At 47.8% G+C, this 12,271-nt stretch overlaps 1 protein-coding gene across 6 annotated transcripts in view; it reads left to right on the top strand.

Moving 5' to 3' along the window:
* Positions 1–12,271, top strand: part of NUGGC (nuclear GTPase, germinal center associated) — an 89,661-nt gene that overhangs the window by 61,988 nt on the left and 15,402 nt on the right. For all 6 annotated transcript variants that reach the window (XM_050939281.1, XM_050939286.1, XM_050939280.1 and 3 more), the window contains 5 exons: positions 1,663–1,811; positions 7,726–7,885; positions 8,133–8,241; positions 9,013–9,146; positions 10,796–10,907. In XM_050939281.1, coding sequence (XP_050795238.1) covers positions 1,663–1,811; positions 7,726–7,885; positions 8,133–8,241; positions 9,013–9,146; positions 10,796–10,907 — 664 coding nt within the window. The remainder of the gene's footprint in view (positions 1–1,662; positions 1,812–7,725; positions 7,886–8,132; positions 8,242–9,012; positions 9,147–10,795; positions 10,908–12,271) is intronic.

The following is a 12,271-nucleotide window of genomic DNA, read 5'->3' as shown; positions in this document are numbered from 1 at the left end:
CCCAACTATACATATAAAATGAGGGGGTCTAAATTAGCTGTTACCACTCAAGAACGAGATTTTGGAGTCATTGTGGATAGTTCTCTGAAAACATCCACTCTGTGTGCGGGGGGCAGTCAAAAAACAAACAGAATGTTGGACATCGTTAAGAAAGGGATAGGTAATAAGACAAAAAAATATCATATTGCCTCTATATAAATCCATGGTACACCCACATCTTGAATACTGTGTGCAGATGATGTCACCCCATCTCAAAAAAAATATATTGGAATTGGAAAAAGGTTCAGAAAAGGGCAACAAAAATTATTAGGGGTATGGAATGGCTTCCATATGAGGAGAGATTAGTAAGACTGAGACTTTTCAGCATGGAAAAGAAACGACTAAGGGAGGATATGATAGAGGTCTATAAAATCATGACTGGTGTGGAGAAAGTAAATAAGGAAGTGTTATTTACTCCTCGTAACACAAGAACTAAAGGTCACCTGCTGAAATTAAAGGGCAGCAGTTTTAAAACAAACCAAAGGCAGTATTTCTTCACACAACGCAGTGTCAGCCTGTGGAACTCTTTGCCAGAGAATGTTGTGAAGGCCAAGACCATAACAGGGTTCAAAAAAGGACTAGATAAGTTCATAGAGCATAGGTTCATCATTGGCTTTAGCCAGGATGGGCAGGAATGGTGTCTCTAGTCTCCGTTTGCCAGAAGTTGGGAATTGGCGATAGGGGATGGATCACTTGATGATTACCTGTTCTGTTCATTCCCTCTGGGGCACCTGACATTGGCCATTGTTGGAAGACAGGATTCTGGGCTTTTTTTTCTGACCCAGTATGGCCATTCTTATGTTCTTAGTAAATACCTATCGAAGGAAAGAGCAGCGCTGGCACTCCCATTCCACTGAAGTGAAAAAAATTCCAAGGGCTGTTAGCAAAAATGTATATTTCTCTATGTAGATGGTGTAGACTTCAGTCACGTAAGGTTTTGTGGGTAATAAAGAATGTTCGCTACTGTAGTTCAGTTAATGACTAATTGTGCTAAGATGTGTTTCATTTACTATCACTGTTTTCTTCACCTCTCCCAGTTAAATAGCATCTTGCATTTTAAAAATGCTGCACAAACACTAGTAAATCTACACAGCCATTTGTTAGTTTCATCCATCTGCCAGTTTTACGTGTAATCTAGATTGCTGAATTTTGTATTAAGTGCTTTTGTACCGTGCCTGCCACAATGGAGCTGTGATTGGAGCCCTTAACCACTACCTGAATACAAATAATATAAAATTGTATGGGTGCTGCATTCCTACCTGTTAGTCTGCTCACTGTTCTAGGGTGTATCACACCGTCTCCCTGTAAACTATTCTGTATTGGCACTTAGCCTTCTTATTTCTGTAGGGGAACAGCTTCTAGGAGTCCATAAGTGGGCAAGGAATTGTCATAGTAAGTTGACTATACCTTTTGAGTTGCTCTTTTTATTTGTATAACTTTACAGTACTCAAAGCTAAATCCTACACGGTCAGTACCTTGCACAGTTATGATATGGTTATCCAAAAGGTGCATTTCTCACCTGTGAGCAACCAAAGAGCATATTCGTGTCTTAGAGTTGAACTGCTGTCTCCTGTGTACATTGAAATACTGTGACCCTCTCTCTCCTTGCTTTCCACTTCACAGGGTATTGGATACCCCTATGCTACGTATCGAGCTGTGTGTGCTCGTCAAGGTGTCTACAGTTCTGTAGCATGTGGGTTTGTTGATTTCAATGAGCAACTCACAGAGCCAATATCCAGTGCAATCTCCATGACCTGGAATGAGGTCTTCAGGTACCCTCCTCTTCACTTTACACGAGGACATTCTTAGTAACACAAGACACTTGCAAACCTCCCTGGTATAAAAACAAACACAATTTTGTGCTGTCTGCCAAAAACTGAGAGATGAGCTGGTTCAAAATGCATGGCCTCTGTTCTCTAATGTCCTCAGGCCACTTTATTCTGTGGGTGAAATGATATCTCAGCATTTGATACAGAGAATGGCAAAACTTTGTGATTTCGTCCCCTGAGTGGCTGAGCCTTCCAATTCACTGCCTGCCTCCTAAAAGGTGGAGATCACCTCATGGCTGATTTAGTGTCTAATTTGCATTGCTTCCTAAATGGGAAAGGATTAGTTATGTACTCACTTGTATTTTTGTATTAAATTATATCACGCAGTCCCCAGTCTTGCAACCAGATGCCAGAGTGCTGGTGCAGAGCCCAGTTTTCTTAAGTGCAGTTGCAGAATTGGGGCCATGTTCCCCAGTCACTTCTTGCAGAAACGTATTCAATTACTATTTTAAAAATACAGGCTTTATGCTCTGTATCTATATACTCGTTATAACTTGTATTGTAATGTATCCGGGGGTAGCCGTGTTAGTCTGGCTCTGTAAAAAGCGACAGAGTCCTGTGGTACCTTATAGACTAACAGATGTATTGGAGCATAAGCTTTCGTTGGTGAATGCCCACTTCATCAGATGAATGTAGTGGAAGTTTCTTCTTCGAGTGATTGCTCATATCCATTCCAGTTAGGTGTACGTGCGCCGCATGCACGTTCGTCGGAAGATTTTTACCCTAGCAACACTTGGTGGGTCGGCTGGGCGCCCCCTGGAGTGGCGCCGCCATGGCGTTGGATATATACCCCTGCCGACCCAACCGCCCCTCAGTTCCTTCTTAGCGCCCTTTCAGTCATTGGAACAGTGGAGCGCGGCTTAGCTGATTTCCACCTCCCTAGCTACTTGTAGTTTTTTCTCGTTGTTATTGCAGTTAATTATTTTCTTTAACATAGTGTATATAGTTAAGAGGGGTTCGGGGATTAGCGCCTTCCCCTCACCTGGTGCCGGGGCCCATGCCTGGTTCACCGGGTTTCAAACTGTGCTCGGCCTGTCACAAGCCGATGCCTACAGGAGATCCTCACGACTCCTGCCTTAAGTGCCTCGGGGAATCCCACCTCTCAGATAAGTGCTGTATTTGCAAGGCTGTCAAGCCGCGGACCAAAAAGGAACAGGACTTTCGTCTTAGACAGCTCCTGATGGAGGCAGCTCTCAGTCCTCCACCATCGGCACTGAGCGCCGGACAGTCCGCATCAGGGAGAAGTGCATCTTCGGCACCGGAGCACACCGGTACCACTGAGGCCCCTTGGCACCAACTGTCGCCGGCCCAGATGTCTGCTCAGCACCGCTCCCTCTCCCCGCGGGTAAAAAAACATGACCCCTGCGGCTTCTGTGTCCACGCTGCAGTCGGAGCACCCACCTAAGTCGGACCACCCCACACCAACAACTGCCGTGGCACCAACAACTTCAGTGCCGTCGATTCCGGTCCCGCGAGAACCATCGAATCTGGTGCCTGACAGCTCCCCGGCACGTGCCATGGTTGAGCTTACTATTCCCTCCACGCTGGAGACTTTCTCTACGGCATGGGAACTGATTGCACTGACGAAGTCTGCGCTGCCTCAACCCCCGGCACCGCCGGTGCAGGTTATACAGTCCATAGGCAAGCCTGCCCTACTGAGACCATCCTCCGTCGGCACTGCTGAGAGGCACTAATCACGATCGCAGTCCCGCCGGTGTTCTCGGTCCCGACGTCGCTCGCAGTCCTGGTACCGTTCTCCATCTCAGTACCGGTCGCACTCATGGCACCGTTCAAGACCCAGTTTACCAGCCCGATGCTCTCGATACCGATCAAGCTCACGGCACCGCACCTCTCGCAGCCGCTCCTGGTGTCAAGCTTCAAGGTCCCGGTTGACCTCCCGGCACCGTTCCGGTCGCAGGTCCCGGTCTCAATCCTGGTAGCGATATAGCGCCCAGTACTGCTCTCCACTGCAGCGTACAGTCAGACTACCCTGGGATGGAGACCATTCTCACTGGTTTTCAGCTCCTCCTTGGCCGTCTCGCCATGCATCTATGTCATCCCATGCGGACAGTGCTTTCTACGCACAGGACCGTGACTTAGATGTTCCCAGCCGTGTCTTTCAAGAGACCCAGGCTCAAGACCAAGGATCTCATCAGTGGTCCCTCTGGACGCCTTGGGCATATCATCAAGCCCAAGGTGGACCTCCAGTGCCATCACGCTCCGTACTGTCGGAGCACCAGGTGCCGGAGGCTACCGTTAGCCGCCCCCCCTCCTGCGGCTATGGAGGACACTCCCATTTGGGCACCAGACCCTCAGGTCCCACCGGAGCTGGACGTCGCCCAAGTCCACGAGACAACAGAGGACCTGATTGTCCCTGGCCTTTCCTCTTCCTCTTCTCCAGATGAAGCGGTGGCGGGGACATCCTCCTCGGGCCCTCCTCCAGTTGACCTAAGGTCACATCAAGACCTCCTGAAACGGGTGGCTCTGAATATGAACCTCCAGGTGGAGGAGGTTCTGGAGATAGAGGACCTGGTGGTAGATATTTTGTCGGCTGACACTCCCACAAGGGTGGCCTTACCATTTATTCGGACGATCCAAGCGAAGGCTGATACCATCTGGCAGTCTCCAGCATCTATTCCGCCCATGGCTCGGGGAGATGAGAGGAAGTACATGGTGCCCTCTAAGGGGTACGAGTACCTGTACGTACACCCTGCTCCCACGTCCTCCAATCGGTTAATGAAAGGGAGCGCCTTCGCCAGCAAGCCCCTGCCCTAAAAGCAAAGGAGGCTAGGCGCATGGATTTATTGGGGCGTAAAATCTACTCTGCCAGGGGCCTCCAACTCAGGGTGGCAAACCAACAAGCCCTGCTTAGCCGCTATAACTATAACACCTGGGCGGCAGTTGAGAAATTCACAGAGCTAGTCCCCCAAGACTCGCGCCAAGAGTTTGCGGCCCTTTCGGAAGAAGGAAAGAAGGTGGCGAGAACTTCTCTCCAGGCCTCATTAGACGCAGCCGACTCCGCGGCCAGAACTCTGGCTGCAGGAATTACCATGAGGCGAATATCATGGCTTCAGGTGTCAGGCCTTCCACCTGAATTGCAGCATACGATACAGGACTTGCCCTTCGAAGGTCAGGGCCTATTTTTGGAAAAGACTGACCCTAGGCTGCAGAGTCTGAAGGACAATAGGGTGATCATGCGCTCGCTCGGGATGCACACACCGCAGACTCAGCGTAGACCCTTCCGGCCCCACCCTCCCTGGTGTGTGCAGGGTGCTGTTCCATCCGCCCCAGCCTTCTGTGGCCCTGACGACGGATGCGTCATCTCTCGGCTGGGGTGCTCACCTTGGACATCTTTGCACTCAAGGCCTTTGGTCATCTCAGGGGCTGGCCTTGCACATCAATGTCCAAGAGTTGAGAGCAGTCCGCCTTGCGTGCCAGGCATTTCAATAGCATCTGCAAGGCCGTTGTGTTTCAGTGTTCACAGGCAACACAATGGCCATGTATTACATAAACAAACGGGGGACACGGTCCTCCCCCCTTTGTCAGGAAGCCATTCAAGTCTGGGACTTTAGTATAGCCCATTCGATAGACCTGGTAGCGTCCTTTCTCCCAGGGGTTCGGAACGCTCTGACGGATCGTCTCAGCAGATCCTTCCACACTCACGAGTGGTCGATCCGTCCAGACATTATTCATTCTGTTTTCCGGAAGTGGGGATTTCCCCACATAGACCTGTTTGCTTCCCACGAGAACAGGAAATGCCAGATGTTCTGCTCTTTCCAAGGTCTCTCCCTGGGCTCGATCTCGGACACTTTCCTGATACCGTGGACGAGCCAACTGCTTTACGCCTTTCCACCATTCCCGCTGGTTCACAAGGTCCTGCTAAAGCTCCGCAGGGACGGAGCTCGCTTGATCATGATCGCCCCAGCGTGGCCCAGGCAGCACTGGTACACCATGTTGCTCGACCTATCGATAGCCAGCCCAATTACCCTGCCTCTTCTCCCAGACCTCATAACTCAGGACCACGGCAGACTTCACCACTCTGACCTGCAGTCTCTTCACCTCACGGCATGGCTCCTGCGTGATTGAGCCAGTCAGAGTTATGCTGCTCTGCCTCAGTACAACAAGTACTTCTGGATAGCAGGAAACCTTCCACTTGGTCTACGTATCTGGCCAAGTGGAAGTATTTCTCCTGCTGGTGCGAAACACAAAATGTTACTCCCACTGAGGTCTCAATCCCCACCATCCTGGACTACCTCTGGTCTCTCAAACAGCAGGGCCTAGCGGTATCATCATTGAAGGTGCACTTAGCAGCCATTTCTACCTTCCACCCAGGGGAGAGTGGCTGCACCATGTTTTCAGACCCTATGGTTTGCAGGTTCCTCAAGGTCTTGGAGCACCTATAACCCCAAGTACGCCACCCTGCCCCTACCTGGGACCTAAACCTGGTCTTAACCAGACTTATGTCTCCACCATTCGAGCCATTAGCAACTTGCTCGCTGCTATACCTGTCCTGGAAGACAGTTTTCCTCATAGCCATTACATCAGGCAGACGAGTCTCCGAGCTTCGGGCGCTCACAGTGGACCCACCGTGTACTATCTTTCACAAGGACAAGGTGCAGTTGCGACCACACCCAGCTTTCCTCCCGAAAGTGGTATCGGCCTTCCATATCAATCAGGACATCTTCCTTCCGGTCTTCTTCATGAAGCCGCACTCATCACGACGGGAGCAACAACTGCACTCCCTAGATGTCCGTAGGGCACTCGTATTTTATATCGAACGGACGAAGCCCTTTCATAAATCGCCCCAACTCTTTGTCGCAGTGGCAGACCGAATGAAGGGCCTACCTGTCTCCTCCCAGAGGATCTCTTGGGTGACGGCGTGCATCCGCACTTGTTATGACTTGACCCATGTTCCCTTGGGCCATCTCACCGCACATTCTACCAGGACTCAGGCTTCATCTGCTGCCTTCCTGGCTCATGTACCCATCCAGGAAATATGTCACGCAGCTACCTGGTCCTCAGTCCACACCTTTGCTTTGCAGTATGCTCTCGTTCAACAGTCTAGAGATGATACAGCCTTTGGCTCAGCAGTTTTGCATTCTGCCACATCTCACTCCGACCCCACCGCCTAGGGAAGGGCTTGGGAATCACCTAACTGGAATGGATATGAGCAATCACTCGAAGAAGAAAAGACGGTTACTCACCTTTGTAACTGTTGTTCTTCGAGATGTGTTGCTCATATCCATTCCAAACCCACCCTCCTTCCCCACTGTCGGAGTAGCCGGCAAGAAGGAACTGGGGGGCCGTTGGGTCAGCAGTTGTATATATCCAGCGCCATAGCGGCACCACTCCAGGGGGCGCCCAGCCGACCCACCGAGTGTTGCTAGGGTAAAAATCTTCTGACAAACATGCACACGGCGCGCGCACACCTAATGGAATGGATATGAGCAATACATCTCAAAGAACAACAGTTACAAAGGTGAGTAACTATCTTTTCTAGAGGCAGGTGTAAATATGCAGGCAAGAATCAGTCTAGAGATGACGAGGTTATTTCAGTCAGTGAGGATGAGGCCCTCTTCTAGCAGTTGAGCTGTGAACACCAAGGGAGGAAACACCTGGCATTTGTAGTGGGACATTAGACCCTGTGGGGGAAAAAAATGCAGATGTTTCATAGAACTCGTTGCTCTGGACATAACTTCATCATTTGGTCATCAGTCTGACCCCACCATTGGATCTCCTCCAATAGCAGTAGAAGTGCATGGTGAGCAAGCCCTCAGTGCCCCTTTTGGCATTGCAGCATGTTACTCATGCCTTTAGGTACCTGGATTAATCCTTGAATGCATTTCTCCCCTTCCAGTTGTAAATTGGGGGAGTCCATCACACAGTTCAGCAAAGCCATCTTAGATAAATTGAAATACTTCTTCAAAGATCTCAAGAACAAGCTCCGGGAAAAAGGCAGAAACACAGAACCAGTAAACATCATTCAGAGGCATCAAATGGAAGCTGTCCAGGCTTTGGTAAGATTGGCAAGGGGTTCCATGCAGTGGATACCCTTCAGAACTTGTCTGTTGTGTGTTGGGTAACTATGGTGAGGATGCCTCACGCTTTGCAGTTTGGCCTGTGCTTACTATAGGGAATCTGCAAATGCTCAAGTAACGTAACTGTCTTGAGTAATGGGCAAGTTTTGGTAAGCAGCCACTATATTTGAAATAAGAGAACTTTTTGTAACATACAATACTGATTTTTCCTTCCTCCACTTCCCAGCTGTGTAACTTTCTCCTGGATCAGATGGAGTACATCAATAAAAGGCAGCGTGGTATATCCCGTGTCCTGACACCAGAAATACAGGCTAGCATGAAACAGACATATGCAGGTAGGAAAATCCTATAGCTGGGCTAAGTCTGGCTTCCTTTGCATTTATTTACTGAACAGGGAAGCAAATTGTAGCAGTGACACTAACCATCCGTGCAATGGTGAATTCTGCCAGTTAGTACTGGAAAGAACGGTTCCCAAGCTGGTAGTATGGAAATCTGTATGTTGGTAGAGTCACTACACTACTCCTGTTGAATCAGCTTGTCCCACTTTTATTACTTAAATTTCAAAGGCCTGGCTCAAAGGGCTCACTTTAAATTCTTATTCTACAGAGACTGCAGGTCCCAACAGAGATGACCCATGCCTGTTGATAGTGGAAGGGGACACAACCCTGAAACAGCTCGAGTAATGTCCCCACCTCCCCCCCAGCAGTGCCTCCCTCCCAGGAAGCAGTGGCCCCTCCCTGCAGATCCCAGCTGTTCCTCCTGCCTCTCCCTGCCTGCTCAGCTGTTCTGCAGGGAGGAGGCCCAACCACACCATGTGATCAAGCAATCTGGAGGAGAGCACATGACCCTCCATGTCCGTCCGTCCCCCCCCAACTCCATACACACATTGGTGCTTCTTTTTGATCCAAGTGGCCATACTAAACTGCGTGTTGGGATGGAAGCCACACCTCTATTAGATTGCAGTTTCCATTTTAGTAGTCATTGTGTGGCACCAGGCATCCTGACAGATTACCATTCCGGCCATTGGTTGAGTAGCATGCGGGCAAGGCTGCACCAACACATGTAAAATTATGTGCTGACGTTTAAATACCATCTCTCTCCCGTAGCTTGTAGCCAAGTGAATGGTCCTGGCAGTTTCCAGAGAATGAAAGATCTTATGCAACGGCATGTTCGCAATCAGAAGGAGACCATGTTTAACTGTGTGACTGATAAATTACGGCACCAGCTTGACCTGCTCCAGGTGAGATGAAACAGAATTAGCACTCTTCTGGAAAGTAGCTGGCCTTGTACAGTGTGATAGAACTGCTGCCTCTCAGGTCACAGGACCATGCTGTTTAGCATGACTTAGAAGAAGCATTGTAGCTTTCCCATTTGCAGTTAAGTAGCAAGAATGGCAGCCAGTATTAGAAGTGGACCCCTCCCATTCTGTTTAGTTGCAGTATTTACTGGGGTTTTAGCCCTGGTACGATTCCAGTGCTATTAGTAATCGTGCTCAGTGTGGAGAAGGGAGAATAACCTGCAAGAAACTGTGACTGGATGGAAAGTTTTCTGCTGTCTGTGAAAGATTTTGTGTGAAACGCCTATAGACAAGCTTATGGGGACAATACCCTAGGGCTACCTACCATGATTGTTGTCTCCAGTTCCTTTCACATTTGACTCCTAGTGCTTTTAGGTTGTTCGAATCAGTAAACTGACTTATTTATGGACTACTAGTAATCAGATTTCTATTATTACAAACCACTTTTCATAGGGTCATATATGCCTGTTACAGTAGAACTTCAGAGTTACAAACTGGCCAGTCAACCACGCACCTCAATTGGAATCGGAAGAATACAATCAAGAGCAGCAGAGACCCAAAAAACCAGAGCCAATATAGTACAGGACTGGGTTAAATGTAAACTAGTAAAAAAGAAAGGAAAGCAGCATTTTCCTTCTGTTTAGTAAAGTTTCAAAGCTGTATTAAGTCATTGTTCAGTTGTAAAGTTTTAAAAGAACAACCATAACGTTTTGGTCAGTGTTACAAACAACTTTTATTCCCAAGGTGTTCATAACTCTGAGGTCCTACTGTATATTTCAGTATGCTTTAGCGGTAAAACATACTTAGAATTAAACAATAAATAAAATATATCTTCGAGTGAGGTTTGAAAAGAAGTGAAGAGGCAGAGAGAGACAAGAAATCTACTACAGTTCAGACAGCAGACAGCATTGCATGCTGGTTTTGGTCGTCTCCAGGGGTCATGCTTCTATATTAAAGATGTGCTTCAGCAAAGTTGAGTACCTCTGCATTAGCAAACATATAATTTGGACCTGATTTTAAACATCAGATTTTAAAATTTATTTGTAGTTTCACTAATTGGTTGTTTGCTCGCTAACATAGTCCTCAGACTGCAGTCTGTGATCTGCAGGTATCACATTATGCAGATTATTCCTCTTTGCTTCCAGCTGTTTCTAGGCTACTGGTGGCAAAGAGCCCTGGTGCCCTATACAAGTAGTTGGAAATAAGGAAGAGGAGCCAGCCTACCCTGTGCATGTTGTGTAACTGAGAACTGGAAGGGAATGGGTCCATTGGGTTGCAAATGGCAGAGGAGGCAGGTCCACAAGACCATAAAAATATGAGCTCACCAAGTGTCTGTGTAGATAAACAGGAGAGGGAGGCATGTGTCCCGGATACTTAACGTACAGGGTTTCTGCAACGTGAGCCTTCTCGCCTCTGAGTTTCGCTCTCTCCCACCCCAGGGATTATCAAAGAGATTTAGTCTGATTAGAGTGATCTAGTGATGAAGCCAGCCTACTAAACAACAGGGGCCCTGCTGACTAAAAGAGAATTAATATCCATATTGAAGAAAATTAGTGTGTAACGTGAAACCTTGAAGCCTTGTCTTGTTTCAGGTATACATCGGTGGTAGTTTTGAGTGCTTGGTTCAGGAATTGACTAAATCCTTGACTCTGCAATTTGAACCAGTGCTGAAGCCTGTCCAGAAAAATGATGGAATTATTCCAGGTAAATTTTTCCAGGTTCTTGCTTATGCATTGGCTTCTTGTTGTCACTGTAAACAGTGTTTAGAGTAAATGCTGCAAATAAAGACACAGCATCACAGCACTCACACCTTCTTGTGAAGCAGTTAGAGGCTGATTACATATGTGAGCTATAACAAGTCGGCATTGCTGAAGCTAATTCAGTAATCTCATACTTCAGAGTGTGCTGATAGAATATGTGCTGTCTACGTTTTGAACTGTATTGCTCTTGTACTAAAATGAGAGCTGAACTGTACTTTGCCATCCTTAAAAAAATAGTTTTGCCTTTGTCAGATTTGGGCTACGTACTTGCCCCTTCTAGCGGTGTGTCCCTCAGAGGCAGACTTTGCACACACAAGCATAATTGTGTATACATAAACTGAAAGGGGAAGATGCACAAGCATGGCTCTTTCAATCATGCAGACATTACCAATGGCACCTCTCCTCTCCTGGGAATGGGCTGCCAGCTGCACCAGGTGTGCCTTCTACACAGATACAGGGTGCAGTGTATCCACTGGAGTATTACACAAAATCTGTTACCTGGCAGTGTTCCAGTTCCATAGCTTATTGGGAGCAGTACTGTCATGGTACAATCCCCCACTCTGAACCTTAGCGTCCAAAAGATGGGGTACCAGCATGAATTCCTCTAAGCTCAATTACCAGCTTAGTACCCATAGCGCTGCCACCAACCAGGAATTCCAGTGCCTGGTACATTCTGGTCCCCCCAGAACCTTGCCCGGGGACCCCCAAGACCCAGTCCCTCTGGATCTTAACACAAGGAAGGTAAACGCTTTCCTTCACCGTTGCCTCTCCCAGCCTTCCCCTCCCTGGGTTACCCTGGAAGATCACTGTGATTCAAACTCCTTGAATCCTGAAACAGAGAGGAAAATGCACCTTCCCCCCTCCTTCTCTCTTCCTCTCCCAGATTCTCCCTGAGAGAGACAGTAATCCTAACACAGAGAGAATTTAGCCTCTCTCTCCCCCTTCCCTCCTTTCTCCCCACCAATTCCCTGGTGGATCCAGACCCAGTCCCCTGGGGTCTCACCAGAATAAAAAAACAATTATGTTCTTAAACAAGAAAAGCTTTTAATTAAAGAGAGAAAAACAGTAAAAATTATCTTTGTAAATTTAAGGTGGAAGAGGTACAGGGTTTTTTAGCTATAGACACTGGGAACACCCTCCCAGCCTAAGTATACAAGTACAAATTAAAATCCTTTCAGCAAAAATACAAATTTGAACTCCTTTCAGCCAAGTGCACAATTAAAAACTCCTTCCAGCCAAATGCACATTTGCAAATAAAGAAAACAACCATAAGCCTAACTCGCTTTATCTATCTAGTACTCACTATTT

This window comes from Gopherus flavomarginatus, chromosome 2 (genome assembly GCF_025201925.1).
Source record: "Gopherus flavomarginatus isolate rGopFla2 chromosome 2, rGopFla2.mat.asm, whole genome shotgun sequence".
In the NCBI taxonomy this organism is placed as follows: domain Eukaryota; kingdom Metazoa; phylum Chordata; order Testudines; family Testudinidae; genus Gopherus; species Gopherus flavomarginatus.
Note: the sequence above shows the minus strand (reverse complement) of the source record. Positions and strands in the feature narration are given on the sequence as shown.